This window comes from Phodopus roborovskii, unplaced genomic scaffold (genome assembly GCF_943737965.1).
Source record: "Phodopus roborovskii unplaced genomic scaffold, PHOROB, whole genome shotgun sequence".
Taxonomy (NCBI): domain Eukaryota; kingdom Metazoa; phylum Chordata; class Mammalia; order Rodentia; family Cricetidae; genus Phodopus; species Phodopus roborovskii.
The window spans coordinates 26,032,972-26,050,201 of NW_026125391.1; the positions used below are offsets into that span (position 1 = coordinate 26,032,972).

The following is a 17,230-nucleotide window of genomic DNA, read 5'->3' on the forward strand; positions in this document are numbered from 1 at the left end:
TCTTATCTTGGCTTTAGGGCTTCCAAAAAAGTAATTGTTTCCCTGACTTGTAAAGTAGATCTTGAAGTCTTTTCCTTGGGAAGGGGGTTCAAGACAGGGTTTCTCTATACCTTTGTAGACCAGGCTGGCCTTGAACTCACAGAGATCTGCCTGTCTCTGCCTCCTGAGTGCTGGGATTAAAAGCATGTGCCACACCCTGCTGAAGCCTTCTTGCTTTGTAAGAATCAATTGCTAATGTCCCTTTCACCCTGACAAAAGTTTTCAAATACTCCTTAGCTCTATTTTGTACCTCAAGCCTTCAGAGTGGTGACTTAATTTTGCCAACTCCTTTTAAATCAGCCCCTCCATTTTCACTCTCATTTCCAATTCTTGTTGACTTTTTTTTTTTCCTGCGATAATTCATTATTTGGTAACTGCCTCCTCCATCTACCTACCTTATTGATTCCACATCAACCTTCCTGTTTTCTCCAGGTTATTGTTGTTAATATATGTGTACCTCTTCCCCTCTCTCCTTCTCTACCTCCCTCCCTCTCATACATACATACATACATATATATATATATATGTATGTATGCATGTGCTCTCTCTCTCTCTCTCTCTCTCTCTGTGTGTGTGTGTGTGTGTGTGTGTGTGTGTGTGTGTGTGTGAATGCACTTACTGTTGTTGTTTTGCTGCAGCTGCGGGCGATGAAACACGAACTACAAAAGGAGGGGTAGGCCAACCAGGAAAAGAAATACAGAAATGGAAGGGAACAGAAGGGAATGGAAGGGGAAAGAAGAGGATTAGAAGGGACGAACAGGTGGAAGGCACTTGCTTAAAAGGGGAAGCTTGCACATGTGTACAACATCCTTAAACAGCCAAGTAATACATGAGAACACATGTATAGCCATGCAACACAGGGTCTTTGAGCTAAAAGTATCTGTCTGAATACCAGATGTCAGGGAGCGGGGGTCTGCATAATACTTGAATCCTTACACTTACCACAACTTGTAGATTTGGGAAAACAACTTTACAGGGCTAGGTTCCCAGGTCCACATTCAGGTCATCAAGCTTGCTTGGCAAGCACCCTTACCTTTTGAGCGATCCTACTAGTGTCCTGATCTATTCAACATCTCACTCACTCTGCAATCTAAACTTGAAGGATCCTGGCAAGAAATCTTTTACTAAACTTTATACTAGTTCTTCCCAACAGCTCTTTCCAATCATGACAGAGATTGCATCATCTTGTCACTGTTTCTCGAACTTCAGTCATTTTCAGTGGCCTTCATTTCTCTAACCTTTTGTTTTGTGCTTTCCTGACATTCTGTCAGAGTTAACAGTATACAATGCTTTCCTTATGAATGCCTTGCTTCTTCCAATGCTTCTTTATAAAAATCTATTCAATTTTAAGGGCTCAACTCAAAATTTACCTACATAATATATAATCTAACTTTCAGTTTTAAGTAACTATGATCTTTAAATCTCTGAAAATTGCTGTTTTCAGTGCTTTGCAGGTAGATCCCTGTTTTCAATTTAAACTATAAACATTCAAGAGATAACTATGGCCTAGGCCCTTTTAAAAAACCTCACTTTCACTTAGTAGGACTCAGCGATTATTTGTTGTTTAATGCTTGCATAATGAATAGTTCAGATTCAATACAGTCATCCAAATAGAAAGCATAGTAGAAGCTGTATTGATATAGCTTTCTATATAGCATTCATATGTGTCTGGTTCCCTTCCTCTGAGAGTCATGGAGTAAAGTTAATCAAGAGGATGATTCTTCTACTGATCTCTTTACTGAACATAGAAACTAAGCCAGAACTCCCATTAGGAGAATATATTGCAATGACATTGTCTTCTGTTTGATAGAGTAATTTGTTAGAGTAATACGTGAATAGCTTTAGTTAACATACACTGCATTTATTTGTAGTGAGAGGTAGAGAGATGAGTTAAGAATACTGAAGCAGTTTGAGGGATCAGTATGTGATAATGAGGACCCATACCTTTGTTTTCTTCTGAAGATAAAATAAATGTGAGACCCTTTCAGGGACCAGTTTGATCCCATTGGGATCCCCTATCTAAGCTGTCTGGATGTCCAGTCACATCCTGTGCTATGTCATATAGCATAGCCTCACTCATGCAGCCTCCCTATCACAGATTACATTATGGTCCCTTTTCACTCTTTGAAGATCCATCTATTCTGTGGCCCTGCTTTTATCACAAAGGGAAGTATACATTTACTTGCATGTAGAATTCAGCCAAGCTAGTGGTGGGTGTGGACCTCCACCTCTGCCCCAGTAAGCAACTCCGGTCTGCACATCGTGTTTGTTTTTGTGCACCTCTCTTCATTCTGACTTGTCTTTGAGCCACTACCCAGTGATTGCTAGGAACAGAGACCTTCTCTGATTAAAATCCCTTTTCTTGGCTACTTTTCTTGTTCCAGGTGTTATGACCTGACACTTTTCTCCCACATGCAATGACATATTGCTTCAGCTAAAGCACAAACAACATCTATACATTTCCCAAAAACAGAGACAAATAAATTTAAACATGAAAGTCTTGTCTATGTGAACAAGGGCCTCCTTGCTTCTTGAGTCATTGTTCACCCATGTCAGTATTGCTATGAGCAAACCCAGGAAAGAAGGTAGGATCATAGCAGGGTGACAGAGCATTCACTAGACCCTGGAATCACTCTCCAGCACTGGAAAAAAAAATGGGGACAAAACTGCAGGCTTTATCATCATAATATAATAATAACTAGGATCAATGAAATGTATTCAAGTTAAAAATCACTGTTTAAGCATTCTTTTAAGAGTGAGGAAAGGTCACCATGCACACATGCTGTAGATGCTGCTAATGTCCTGTGGTTCAGGACAACAATTCAAGAAAATATAAGAATCACACTGAAAGCCCAGTCTTCTGAAACTATGATTATTTCAGCTAATCCACCATGGCTTATACCATGTGCACTCCAAAGGCAAAAGGCCCATTACTACAAAATATGGGAAATTTTGGAATGTTACAGCCAGTTGAGAAAAGTAACAGTGGTATTAGTAGAGCCACTTCAACAGGTTTCCAGGACACAGAAAGAGATGCATCTCTAAGCTGAGAAATCTCATGAGAAAACCAGTCAATTTTCTGCCATAATTATAACTACTTGGTATCAGACTCCAGACCAGTGGCCCACATTTTTATGATGCCAGCATTTGATTTCAAGATGCAGAGGCCACTTCTCAACTGCTGTTCACAGAAGGAAAGGTAAATGCCTGCAGCTACCTCTGCCATGCCCTAATACTAATAACTTCATGCGAAGGGTGGGCAATCAACCAATGTTTGAGTTCAGACCCCAACACATTGCATTCCTATAGCAAACTTGGAGATGCAACATTTTCCTTATTTTATGGAAAGAATGGAAAATGGTTTCCAATCTGACATTTACTTCCTGGCTAAAATTTTGAGAAAAAAAAAAATGCCTATAGAAGAAATTTTGTTTTTAAAGGAGGATTCTGAGCCGTAAAGCATGAAGACAGATTTTGTTTATGTGTTTGGTCAACAGACTGAGGAAAACCTGGTGGGCATGCTAAATGGAGACTAATAAAAGGAAACTGCTATGAAGGTGCATGAAGCAATCTGTCTTCTTTTCAATCCACTCTACATCAGCAACATTGGCAGATGGGGTTTGAGTTCAGGCAAATAAATCTATGTCAAGCTAACATCATTTTGTGGCTTTAAAATTAACATTTGAAATTTGGCTTTTTAAGAGAAGGCCAGGTAGATATTTTTTAAAGTTTTTCCTTTTGTCCCCAGTCAAACAACAGCAAGCCTACACTCCTGTGATCAGTGCACTTAACCCTCGACAGCTCTGTAACCACTATGTTTTTGTTTTCTTTTCCTGTGTGGTACACACTTGAAATGCAGATGGGTTTGCTAAGGCCACATATGTTGTTAGAATTTGCATATGGACTTTCACTGCATGTGGGAGGGACTTTGACTTCTCCAAACTATTCAGGGCACTGAGATGTTGTTATTAACTAGACCTCACAAGTGAGCAATCATTATCAGAAAGTGGCATGCATTGGGTCAGCACAATATTTCCGACATCAGAAGCATGAGGCTCACACCTAAGTGCCCTGACTCTAAGATCACTTTTTTCTTTACCACTTTTGCTAAGTGGTAGGTGAAGGATATGTACCGATGAAAATGACTTCTGGTAATGAATGAAGATTTACACATATGAGGTCAGTTACAGGAACTATGCAAATCTGTTGTTTTCCTGAAACTTTTATGTTCTTCTATATAATACTTAGCTTTTTTAAAAAAAAAAAAACAAACCTTTTTATTTTGAGTAATTTGACTTTCTCTTCTCAAAAATCAATGATAATTTATTTTGGGTGGGTGGAACTCCTAATGGTTTAAGTTTCTATCCCCTATAATTGTGGCCTATTTAATAAACACCAAAAAAAATGAGATTTAGATTTCCTTGATATACAAGATAAAATGTTAGAATCATCACTCTTTTTCTGGATAGTTTAAAATTACACAGCAGTGCAGGGCAACAGTAAAGTAGCACACATGGTTTATGGGCGTTGTCAAGGAGCTTCTAAAATATTATGAGACAGAGTTACATCAAGTATTTACTTTTTCTTAAACATTAGATTAATTTTTTAACTAAAAAGGAACTTCTTCCATGGTGAAAGATAGGATATCTTCAATATTATCACCCAGATCGTGCTGCCTGCTAGAGTCTCTCTCCAAGTACTTTATTGGTCAATATGCAAACATGTATGATGAAGGGTTCATCCTCAAAGCTTTGGAGATAAAAAGAAAACTTACTCTGAGTGCTAAGGTAAATGGAATGTTGTAACAACTGAAGAACAATAAAATCACCTGTTAAACCAGCTAATGACTGATTCACAAGCCAACCCATAATTGTCCAATAATAGACACTTTTCAGTCAAAGAATTCCCTCTAATAGTCCCAAAATATTCCCTTATCTTCCAAAATAGCCAAAAAATTCATTTCTTATTTAATAACCAGAAGTGAAATTTTCATTATCTAATGAAGTGGTCATGTGCATGAATAAAGGTTTTTATGGGAAAGACAGTGTATCAATTTATCACATGGTACTCCTGACAATTAAAAACAATCACTTTTCCCTGAATTTGTATAACAGATAGATGGTCCTAAACATATTACCCTATGCCACAACCTCCAGAGCACTAATTATAGGCACAGATCCACTAACTCTGACTTACAAACTGGGTTTTGAGGAGCTGGAGAGATGGCACAGTACTGGTTAAGAGGTGGTTAAGATGGATGTCTGTGAGTTCAAGGCCAGCTTTGTCTAAAAGAGTTCTTGGGCAGCCAGGGCTACCGAGAGAAACTCAGTCACAAAGGAGAGAGAGAAAGAGAGAGGGAGAGAGAGAGAGAAGAGGATTTATGTTTTGTTCCCAGCACTGACACAGTGGTTCACAATTATCAGTAACTCCAGTTCCACAGCATTTGATGCAGTCTTCTGGCCTCTGAAAACGCAGACATGCATGTGCTTCGTAGATACAAATGCAGGAAAAAAACACATCCATGCAAATAAAACAAAACAAAGTAATAGATTCTAAAAGAATATGACATGATGTGATCTTTGTTATATGGTGAATATGTACTGCTGTTCTCCCAGTATAGAGAGACAGCTCCCTTCATTCCCTCACAATACTCCTTTGTGTTCACTGCAGTTTGGAGTGGCAGAACTGGTAGGAATTACACCAAAAAACCATTAAATAACCCGTGGCTGCTGAAGATAAATGTGAGCATCAGGAAGGAATACATTTCTAGGAGTGTTGAGGAAAAGTGATGCATGGGAGTATTTAGAGACAAGGGGCTTAAGAAAAGTGAGCTGGACTATCTAGAGATAGAGCAATGTTGACTCTGCTTGAGTGGACATGGATATCAGAGGGGTTACCATTGGAACTCAAACATAGAGACACCTTAGATGAACACAAGAATATGCTTACAAAACTTGCAAATGCAGTGGTCTGTGATGTAATAGAAATAACACATTAGCACAGAAACTTACAGTGTTTGAAATGTCAGAACACCAAAGGACATCAAAGGAGCCCATCTGTTGGACAAATGGGGAGAAGGAACTTGGGAGTGAGGGTAAAGAGAGCTAAGGAACTCCCTACTGATGAGCTAGAATTGTTAATTGCTGATATCTTAGCAACTGCTAAGAAACTAAGAAGTCAAAATGGACTGGTGATGGGAGATGTCATTCTGTAAATATTATTCTCTTATTGGTTAATGAATAAAACGCTGTTGGCCAATAGGAAAGGAAGATAGGCAGGACTAGGAGACAAGGAGGGTTCCTGAAGGAGTAGGCAGGAGATCCAAGATGGAGGACAGAGAGAACAGAATGCCAGGCCCTCTCTCTGGTAAGATAAAACCACGTGGAAGTACTTAGATTAATAGAAATGGGTTAATATTTAAACAAAGCTAGCTAATAAGAAATGATAGTAACAGGCAAACAGCATAATATCTAATACAGCATCTCTGTGAATTATTCGGGGCTGGCATAGCTGTGGGACCAGGATGCCAAAAAAACATACTCCTATCAGGCTGACCTGGGCAAAAACAATAATGGAAGTTGGTCAACAAACAGCAAGTACCTGTTATACTTGAGATGAGCCTTTCAAGCGCCATAAAATATCAAAGACTACACGGGCTTTCTTTATGTACTTTGGTAAGAAATAAGATATTCACATGTAAGCATTTATCATGGACTATAACAAGCTTTCAGAGAGTCACAATTACTAGTATTTAATATTACCATATTTCTTGCCTGAGCATAACATTTAAGGGAGAACTAAGCCTTTCTTTACTTTGTTCACCTGTAAAATGAACCTAATGAAATGAAAACTTCAGCAAGTTTTCATGATGAAAGTCTCACATGAAAACATGCTTAAAAACACATGTAACTCTCTCAGCTCATACTTAGTAAAGGTACTGCATCTTCAGCAAGTTTTCATGATAATGAACACATGGAAACATGCTTTAACACACATGTAAATCGCTCAGTCCCCTCTTAGTAAAGGGAAGATGGCAGATGTTGGAAGCCATGTGCCTGCTTAAGCATGATCACAAATGGAACACTGAAGAAGCTACTTCACCAAAGATCATCTGATGACGAAATGTGTCTTAATTATAATGGGACATAGTTACTTGTATTTTGCTTATTTAAAGAAACAAAAACATAGCAATTGATTTAAAAGGCCAAGGAAAGGCTAATTTTAAAATAGACACATGCAACAACCACATACATGTGGCATTGATGGCAAAACCTCATATCTTAGCATGGCTCCTGGGCTGTGCTAAAAGTGCAGGCCAGCACAAGAAGCAAAGGCCCACCAGAAGTTCCAGGCTGTGACACCTGTGTTTTCCTACATGAGGAAGGGTTGCAAAAAAAAAATGGCTTGGAAGCATTTCTGCAGGAGTACTTCATACCAAGTCTCCCTAACTTTCTAGTCTGTCACTACATTAAGACTTCAGTTTTCTAAAGTAGTCAATAACCTCTACAATCTCTATATCCTAAAGTAAGATGGACTTGTGCTATGACTGAACCCTCCCTAAGAAAAATCCTCTTTTGTGGCAAACATATAGCAAACAAGTGTAGTATTATCCAAGACTCATCCAGGGCCTGTCTTTTGTTTAATGGGACTACTGGATCTTGTATGAATCTTCACAATGCCATTGAGGGCAATAATAGGTTCCTCCTTCCATCTGAGTTTCTTGGGAATTTCTGGCTTTGTAATCACTGATCCAGGTCAACACCCTCAATGAAGTTCTACTTACTCAAGCATTTTTTTTTTAAATCTTTTATAAACAATTATTTTTGTGTTGCTTGTTTTTCATATTCTCACCAATTTCATGAATTTGTAGCTTATCTTCATACTAGACTCAAGAGATGGAGAAATCCTGCTCCTTGAATCTATACAGAAAGTTAAAGATTACCTTGGGGGAACCCTTTGATGCTTTTTCATTTGCCCTGTATAGCCAACTCAAATATGTCTTCAAACAAGTTCAGTAGATGCATAATTGCACACTGTGGTCCTGTTCCTGGTCCCAGAAAGGACTCTTGTCCTAGTTAAATCTGTTTTCCAATAGTTTAAGCCTAGAACCCTAAACCCAAGAGAGTCTTGATTATTTACTTTACTAGAATACAGGCAAGGCTTCATGCTTCCTTAGTAACATTATAAAAGTAGAAAAAGCCACCATGGAGAGGGAAGGAAGAGTAGAGGACTGGTTGGGAAGCTGACAGTCTTCAGTCTTCACAGATGCTCAGAGAAGCAGACACTGGTTTCTACCAAGCATCAGTCTCCCCTGACCTGCCCCACTCCAGCCATTCCCCTCCTCTCCTCCTACTCTCTGATATTTCTTCCTTACTTCCTTCCTTCCTTCCTTCCTTCCTTCCTTCCTTCCTTCCTTCCTTTATTTTTTTTAAGATAGTCTGAGTAGGTTAATGCTGCTTCTATCACGAAGACCTTGTTTCATCTTATCTTCATTAAAATGAGAGAGATCAAAGTACCATGAAATCTCTTGCAGGGTAAGGATCTGTCATCACACTCACTTCCCAAAGACATAGCATCTCTAGACCATGAAAGCCCAACATCTAAGAAGATGACTCAGTTCAATCTTGGACTCACCTGAAGAGTAAACAGTGTAAGGAATAAAGCATGAGGGGAACCTTTGCGGATTCCACGGCAGGTGAGGTGACTGAGGCAGAGGGACAAACATGCCAAGCAGACAGGGATAATTGAAAATTTTTATTAGAAAGGGACAGTGGGGGAAGAAAAGAGAAAAGAGGTAAAGAGGCACAGAGACACAGACACAATAGGAGACAGGAAAGTCTTGTCTGGCCCAGGAGAACAGCAGGAAAGAGAGCAAGAAAGAGAGCGAGAGTGGGAAGTCTTTTTTTTACAAGGGTCCTTTGCATGCAGACTACCCAATCAAGCAACCCTGGGCTGACCAGGGTACTGTCTGCTGTGCATTTTGCTGGGTGACAGGAGCAGGCCAGCATAATGCCTGAATCCTTATAGACAGAATTGAAGGTTGATCTCAAGCTGAGGCTAACAGCTTGCATACATCTGACTTTTCAGTACTCAACTCTGAGTCCCTGCAGAGATTTGCCTCTCCGTTATACACAAGCCACCAAGTTTCAGGTATCTTGCCATTTTCTTTGGCACGTGGTATACCTGGACTTTTCTTTGAATGGCATGTGAAAACTGGGTTTCATTTTCCAGGAGTGACTATGCTGGTGGCAGTCTCAAGAGAGCTGCTTCTTTGCTTTAGGACTCCCCTAAGCAGGTCTGAAAATGTTCTGAGCATACTAGCCAGGGCTTGTGGGTATCAGAGCTCAGAATCTGGTAGAATCTGGTCTGTGGGTAGAAATAAGCGCCTAGGTACTGTTCATCCAGAAATGGTCAGGATCAAGGACTTAGAGCTGTACTCATCCCATCTTACACCTGGTCTTATCATTACCATACTCTTCGTAGTGAACCCACAATGGTTTCAGATTTCTTTACAATGTGCTGTTCCAGGCTGTCAGTAGCAGTTAGTTGAGGCTGACATGAACCATTAAAGGTGTTTTCCTTGGTCCACATGATAATAAAGAGTTAAGGGGACTGAAGAGATGGTTCAGGGACGAAGAATACTTGTTGGCCTGGGTTTGGTTTCTAGGCACATGGTGATTCACAGCCATTAATAATTATACTTCTAGGGGATCCAGTGACCTCTTCTGACACTGGCACCTGACTCCCTGCTCTGTCCTCTGTATTTAGGAGGCATCCATGTGTGGGAAGAGCTTGCACACTTAAAACAGACAAAACCTTGATTATTTTACAGAGACGAATCAGGAAGTAGAAGGTTTTATCTGTAGAACATTTTAGCTAGACACATGTCCTGGTACGTTAGTTCTTTGGAACACATCACTCTAGCTCGGCACAAGAACGGGTGAGATCTTAGTGACATTCAAGTTCCTGTGATCCCAATGTTGGGAAGGGAAGTCTCAGAGTTGGAATAAACTAATGTAAGACCAAGAACAACAGGAATAGCCTGCATCATTTTGAGTGTCACAGAGGCCTCTTTGATCAAAAATTTGTAGGGACATAACCAGGGCTTAGCACTGAGATTTTTAATTACCTACATCCTCTTAAAACAGAATTGTTCACTGAAGTTGGATACTTCTGTTCAAATTATTTTAAAATGTTTTATTTTTAGTTAGCTTAAAAACTCCTGGGGTTTCAGACCTCCTCATACATCCTTAGTTTTGGTTAACTCACACTTTGGCCCTTGTTTCCCTCCCTTCCCTATTTCCACTTGAGCCTCTTTCTCTCAGTATTCTCCCATTGCTCTTTCTTATCCCCTATCTTCTACTATCCCCTCTTACAGTTTTATTTAGATTGCAAAACAGCCATTTCCCAAGTAGCTTCTTGTTCACTCCATTGACCCTTCACCTCCTCATTTCCTTCTCACCACCCCCCAATCTAAAAAATGAATAATTTTTAATTATTAAAATAATTAAAAAGATGACTTTGCCTAAGAGATCCAAAGCAAGTGCAAAGGATGATGGATTTAAACAATACAAAGCTGCAGGAACAGGATACAGACATTTATGCAGCAATACTGGAATCTGGCCCTGATGCTTACACATGGACAGAACACTCATAGTGAATGTTAGATAGGAGGTCACAGGGAACTGCTCATGTCAAGGCCAGGATGTCTTCCTAGAGGTAGGGAGAGGTGACAGTGGATTAAAACAAGCTGTCGGAGGTTTTATAGTCAAGAGAATAGATTTGGACGGATTTCTGCAAAAGCTGGGAATTCAACAGAGTCATCAAAGAGAAACAATGGCTTCACATCTCTCATTGTCTTTTAAGTAACCATGCTGTGATGCTTGTGTGGGAGAAGGAATAACATAAATGTCAAGTATTACTTTGACAGAATCACAGCTGTATTGTCTCTGTTCTGTGCTGTGGTGTTTGCCTCCGAAGTGTCCCCTTTCCCCAGGTGATCTTTGCCCATCATCTACAGTAAACCTGAAATGTCATTCTCAAGGGTGCTGCTTGCTCCACGGTCCTCTAAACACTTACATTCTCAACTCCCCAGCTTCTGTATGATGCTCAAAGCCCTTCTCCACCAGCAAAATGCCCTGCTTCCTCCTGAGATGCAGTCTTAGGAACACAGCGTCTTCCTCACGAGGTTCATACTGCATGCCATAAAAATCTAATTGGGTGTTAACTGCCAATTTGTAAAGAAGTGAGTCTAGCTGCTGCAGCTGGGAAAACACCTGCTAGGATGTTCTAGAGCCCATGGTGACAGGTCCACTCCCTGGGGAGTGAGATTAAAGGGGGAGAATTCGAAAACTCAACCATTGCCAGTAAGATGTTATCAGTGCCAGCAGCAGAGTAAAAGGAGGGTCTCAAAGGCATGAAGATATTATGGTATGAATTGGTGGGATAATGTCTTAGGGACTAGGGATGAGGGAGCAGGTGTCAGGGATAGCTGAATCTCCTGGAGATCCTACAGCAGCAATTAGAATAAACTCCTTTCCCTCTGGGGGGTGGGGTGGGGTGGGACTCATTATTAACCACTGAAACGGTTTCTTGTCAATGTAACTTTCCAAGGGATCATTAAAATAATCTCCCAAAACCGAAGAAAAGGTTAGGAAATCTCACTACGCTATAAACAAGAGGACTGTTGGACATTTCTTCTTCCACTGTCCATGTCATGTCCACCTGGAAGGTTAGGGCTCCCCATTGCAGCAAATTAATCTAGACAAGACACAGGGGCTACCAGAAGCACGTGTGCTAAACAACAAAACTCAGACACATCTGAACACGACTGGCGTTTTGGAACTAACTTCCCTCAATTAATGTTTTTCAAAGTGTGATGTGAAAAGATAGAAAACCAGCAGATGTGCCTTATGTTGCGTCCCAAAGCATGAGGGTCTCTGGGTAACAGGCCAGTCTGAGTTACAAAAGAATGAGCGCATTTAGGGATATACGCACATCCTTACTTAGAGACAGAACCTGCAGGAATGGAAAGTCTGTGATGTTTCTGGTTGGGGGGCTTTTAGTGGTTTGGACCCAGGAAACAAGAGCGGGCAGTTAGCTATCTTCGGGCGGAGATTTGAATGGAGATACAAAAAAAAATGTTCAAAAGGGATGAAAAGGAAAGAGACACCCTCAAAAGGGAAATAATTTGGGATTTGTGAGAGAAGATAAAGGAGGAGGAAGAGAGCTGGCTGACCTATATGCTGACCATGAGTGTCTTGGTGTAATTTTGCTAAGTGACCACGTGAGGGCACTCTCTGCCATGCACCTATGAGCATGGTCGGTCCCAATCAAATTCAAATGTGCCTCAATTTGCTGATGGATTAATTTAGTATTTAAAGAAGGGCATCTTTGGAAGATGAGACCCAAAACCATTCGTCTTTTCTATTTTTAGTCTTGAACTAGATAAACGAATAAGCAAGACTGACCTCAATTCGAATATCCGGACACTCATAAGGATAATATAAAATAACCTCATTTAAATCCATCGAGTACTATTAACTCAACACATATCAGCTCTTTCCCATATACTTTCACAACCCAATTGCCAAATTAGGACAAAGGACACACAAGGAGGGATTACAATATCTCACTAAAGAGGCCAGGACTCTAAAGTTCCAGAATGAATAGAGTCGGACTAAGGAATCAGTCCAAAGAAGGCGAAGGCGGGGCCTTTCTTTGCGTGTTGCACTATGTAATAGCCAAAGGGAATAGACTCCAGCAGCTGAGAATAAAGATACAAACAAAACAGTATCAGCAGGGAGAGGCCTACACTAGCGAGACGTGGGCAGTGTCGGGAAAGATCATTTGAATGAGGTCACCAGCACCGAGTCCCTCTGCTTGAAGGAGCCTGAGATTGAGGCTTGTTTGTGACTGTTTCCATCTGAGTCGAGGTGGGGAAGAGGGAGGTCCGGGTTTCACATTTCTGCATCTACAGGATGAAACACAGCCACGGATAAAAGCGTGCATTACTGTGCAGGCTAAATATGGAATTTTAGATTCTGGAAACAAAGCCATTCTGGTTTCCCAGTGCAAATGGAGCGAGTTAATCCTCCCCGCCTCAACATCGTGGAACATAGTGCGTGGCCCTCTGCTGCCCTCTGCTGTGTCTTTCGGGTACAGTAACGTAAGTGAAAGTGCCAAAATTTCTGATTCAGCCAAGTGACTTCAGATGAAGATTGACCTCCACACAAAACACTTAAAGGGTGAATTAAAGTTTGTTTAGCATAAACGGTACACAGCTAGATGTGGACACCGGTTGTTCCCGGGGCATCCCGGGTGAGCTATACAGAGAAGGATACGGAATTCTGCACTTCACCAACTACCAAAGGCGTCCGATGTAGTTGAGCAGATACCAATCTGCTTGGAGAAGTAAAGATTTGAAGACGGTGTGGATAAATCAGAATAAGTTTAATTCTCAAAGGTAACTCTCGGGCAAAACAACCCCAGTAAATCCACTGACTTAAATAAGGGGATTCCCCCCCCCCTTTTCTTGCGTCCTCTAGTGGCGCCATCGTACATGACAGGGAAGGAAATCCTGCAGGTCTCACATTCAGAACCTGCCCTTAGTGTTCCCCGGTTTTCCAGGAGGGAAGGAGAAACAGCGCCCGGTGGTCTTCACCTGTGCTTCAAGCACCCCTTAAAACATGGCTTCCTCAACAATCTTCTGTCTCAGCCCAGTTTCACTGCCCACATGTGGCATCATAGCGCCTCTCCCTGCTATGTCCTGTCCTGAGTGTTCAGACTCAGTGTGTTTCTTGGTATGGTAACTTTGCATTACAGGACCCTGTCATCCTCTCTCACACTCTGCTCTCCGCCCCTAGACGAGGGTCAGTGCTCAGTAGATAACATCTAGCTAGCATTGCAGTCCTGCAAGCAAAGGTGGGATTAGAAGTGAGATGATGTCTTATAGCATGCTCTCTCTCTCTCTCTCTCTCTCTCTCTCTCTCTCTCTCTCTCTCTCTTTCTCTCTCTCTCTCTCTCTCTCCATTGAGATTCTTGGAGTTATTTTCCCACTTAAAAGTCACACACCTACTCACAAGGGGAAACTTCAGCCTTATTTTTGGGACCGGTTCTCCTTTTGTGACCTGATCTAAGAGGTCTGGAAGCACAGCAGCTTCCCAGAATTTATTGCTAAAGAACGTCAGTTGCACAGCCTCAAGGGATGGCTCTGTAAGTAAGAGTACTTCATATGCAAGCATAAACCATGCAGTATCCTGGTATCCACACCAAAATCTTCTTTGTCATGAATGTGCCTGATACCCAATGCTGACACACTGGGACAAAACAGGAGGACTTCCTGTCTCAGTGAGAAACTCTGGCTCAAAAGAATATGGTGGAGACTGATACAGCAAGACACCCAAGATCCTGTTCCAGAGTCCACCCCAGTACCCACATGCTATACACAACAGCACAGGTGTGTGCCTCTACACACACACACACACACACACACACACAGAGAGAGAGAGAGAGAGAGAGAGAGAGAGAGAGAGAGAGAGAAACAAACACACACAAAAGTAATTATCTGGGTTATTAACCTCTAACTTAAACTGAGTTTTTATTGTTGGTTTTGTTTTGTTTTTGTTTTTGAGACATTTCCCCCCCCTGTGGGTAGCCTTGGCAGTCCTATAGACCAGGCTGGCCTCAAACTCACAGAGATCCACCTGCCTCTGCCTCCCAAGTGTTGGGATTAAAGGCATGAACCACAACCACCACCTGGCAAATTTTGCTTTTTAAAACATGACTGCAAAAGTGAGTTCTAGGCCAGCTAGGGTTGTTCCACAGAGAAACCCTGTCTCAAAAAACCAAAACCAAAATCAGACCAAACCAAAAATCCCCATGTAATTAGTGAGAATAGCAGACTTAATGTCTTAGTTATGGGAAATGCCTTTGTTATAACCAGTATTAAAAAGCAGTCATTGTTTTAAGAAAATGTGTCTATGATTCATAAAGCTACCTTTATGGCACAACAGAAAAAAATCTCATGATGATAGCCCCCCCTATTATGCTCTTATCCATTTTAATGAATAAGAGGCAAGTATTTGCTTATAGGGGATAGTATTCCAAACAGTCGAAGAGACACATCCAACTGGATTTCATTGCTCATATTCACAAACTAACGCTGTTTAAGTAGTGAATGTTTAGGCAAGTGTGGACCACATGCTTGTAGTCATTTGAATTTCTGACATGGTCTCAAGTAACCATTGTGTGTGTGCCCTGAGATCTCTGGGACATCAACAAGGCATTGTTTTATTCTGCTGTGGTTGGCCTGGCCAATGCCCTTCACAGTCACCCCCATTGGCCTTGAAAATGGCCACCAGAGTCAACCATGCAAAAATGAGGGTGCCCTCTGAATAAAAACCAAATATTCAGGTCACTTTCATCACAGAGAAGACAGAGAAGCAGTGGAGTTTGTTAAGCTGCATTTCTTAGAATTACCTGCTAGGTGTCAGCTAAGCTATTAGATATGAAGCAAATGAGAGAACTTTGAAGTTAAGAAGGGGGCTCACTAGGAAAGAAGGGAAACAACCATTGTCACCTATTTTATGTGTGACAAATAAGGAGCTAACATTATAAATATGTCTTACAATTATGAAAAATGAAAGATTTTTGATGGGAGATGTCATTCAGAAAACATACTTGTAACAGATTTTCTTCTTCCACCTTGTTTAGAAGCTGCATTTTTTTTCCCTCTCTAGAAAGACTGCTGTTGGATTTTTCCCCCTCTGGTTCTGTAACTCTCCAATGTATTTACTTCTTAAATCAAAGGAAGAGATCTTATCATTATAAATGATCAGCCTTTCAAGGCAAAATATGCCTGAAATTATATTTGAGGTGCTTTGCCATACATCAGGGCAGGGCAAGGGAATGTGCTTAGCTCTGGGTTTGCTCATTTCTCCTCTGGAAGCTGCTCCATCCCTAGCTGAGACATTCAAGTCTTACATACTCAGAGTAAAAGGCTAATGGAACCTCCTCCAAAGCTTTCTGTCTTGATCATTATGATAGGATATACATAGCTGTGGTTCTCAGTGAATCACAAAAACCTGGTCAAATAGGATCTAATATTGTTTTCTCCTACATCAGCATTTGAAACACTAAGTCTCAATAAAGTAAGAAAATGCCAGCTAAGACTTTCTTAAAAGCTCATTAAAGCAGCTGTCTTGTGTGTGTGAGAGAGAGAGAGAGAAAGAGAGACAGACAGACAGATAGATTGATAATTGATAAATAGATAGAGAGATGGCAGATAGCTAAATAATAGATAGATAGATAGATAGATAGATAGATAGATAGATAGATAGATAGATAGATGGACAGATGGACAGAGATCAGGAGCATGTGTGTATGTACTCATGTGTACATATGTGTATGTGTGTGCCTGTGTATGGCAGGGAGGTGGTGGAGAAATTAAAACTCACTACTGAACTACTGATCACAAAGGACAAGCCAGGCACATAGCTGTTGGTAGAAGGGTCTGAAAGCATCTAGAAAACCTGACCAAAGCAGGGAGTAGGGATCTAAAGAAATGCTCACTACCCATCTGGTTCCATTAAGTCCAAATTGCCAGAAAACTGTGGGGACTGACGACTTACAGGTGCCTACATTGTTTAACAATATCAAGATTATGAGCACATTTTTCTCGTTCTTTAAATTTTAATCATGCATGCATTCTTAGGTGTTGCATTTTTGAACTGTTATTAAAAATACATATGTTCGTGACACATTAAAGGGAGAACAGAGACCATTGTGTTGTATTATTAATCATGTGCAGAAAACTGAAGTCCTTGTCAGCCTTTGCAGAGGGCTATACCTGTACCCTGTCAAAGGGGTTTTCCACTCCAGTACGGATGCTGCACAGATATGGATGCTGCACAGATATGGATGCTTCACACTGTGACTTAGCCAGTACTTACTCTTGAGGTCCAAGTTTCTGGCTCCTGCAGTGATTTGTGTTGTGATTTTCGTGTCAATTTTTACAGTGTGGAGATTGCTGGTGTCCCTTGAAATCATCACATTGTGCCACTGATTGTCATTGAGTGGTTTATTTGAGCTCCCTTTGATGAGGTTAGCACCATTTCCCAAGTCAAACACATAATGTAAGTACCTAGAAAGAAAACGAAAGGGAAAAAAGAGTCATCGTTTTCCCAATGAG

At 40.9% G+C, this 17,230-nt stretch overlaps 1 protein-coding gene across 39 annotated transcripts in view; it reads right to left on the reverse strand.

Annotated features, from left to right (window-relative positions):
• Positions 1-17,230, reverse strand: part of Nrxn1 (neurexin 1) — a 1,037,700-nt gene that overhangs the window by 518,471 nt on the left and 501,999 nt on the right. For all 39 annotated transcript variants that reach the window (XM_051175288.1, XM_051175287.1, XM_051175279.1 and 36 more), the window contains one exon: positions 16,992-17,182. In XM_051175288.1, the coding sequence (XP_051031245.1) occupies positions 16,992-17,182 (191 nt within the window). The remainder of the gene's footprint in view (positions 1-16,991; positions 17,183-17,230) is intronic.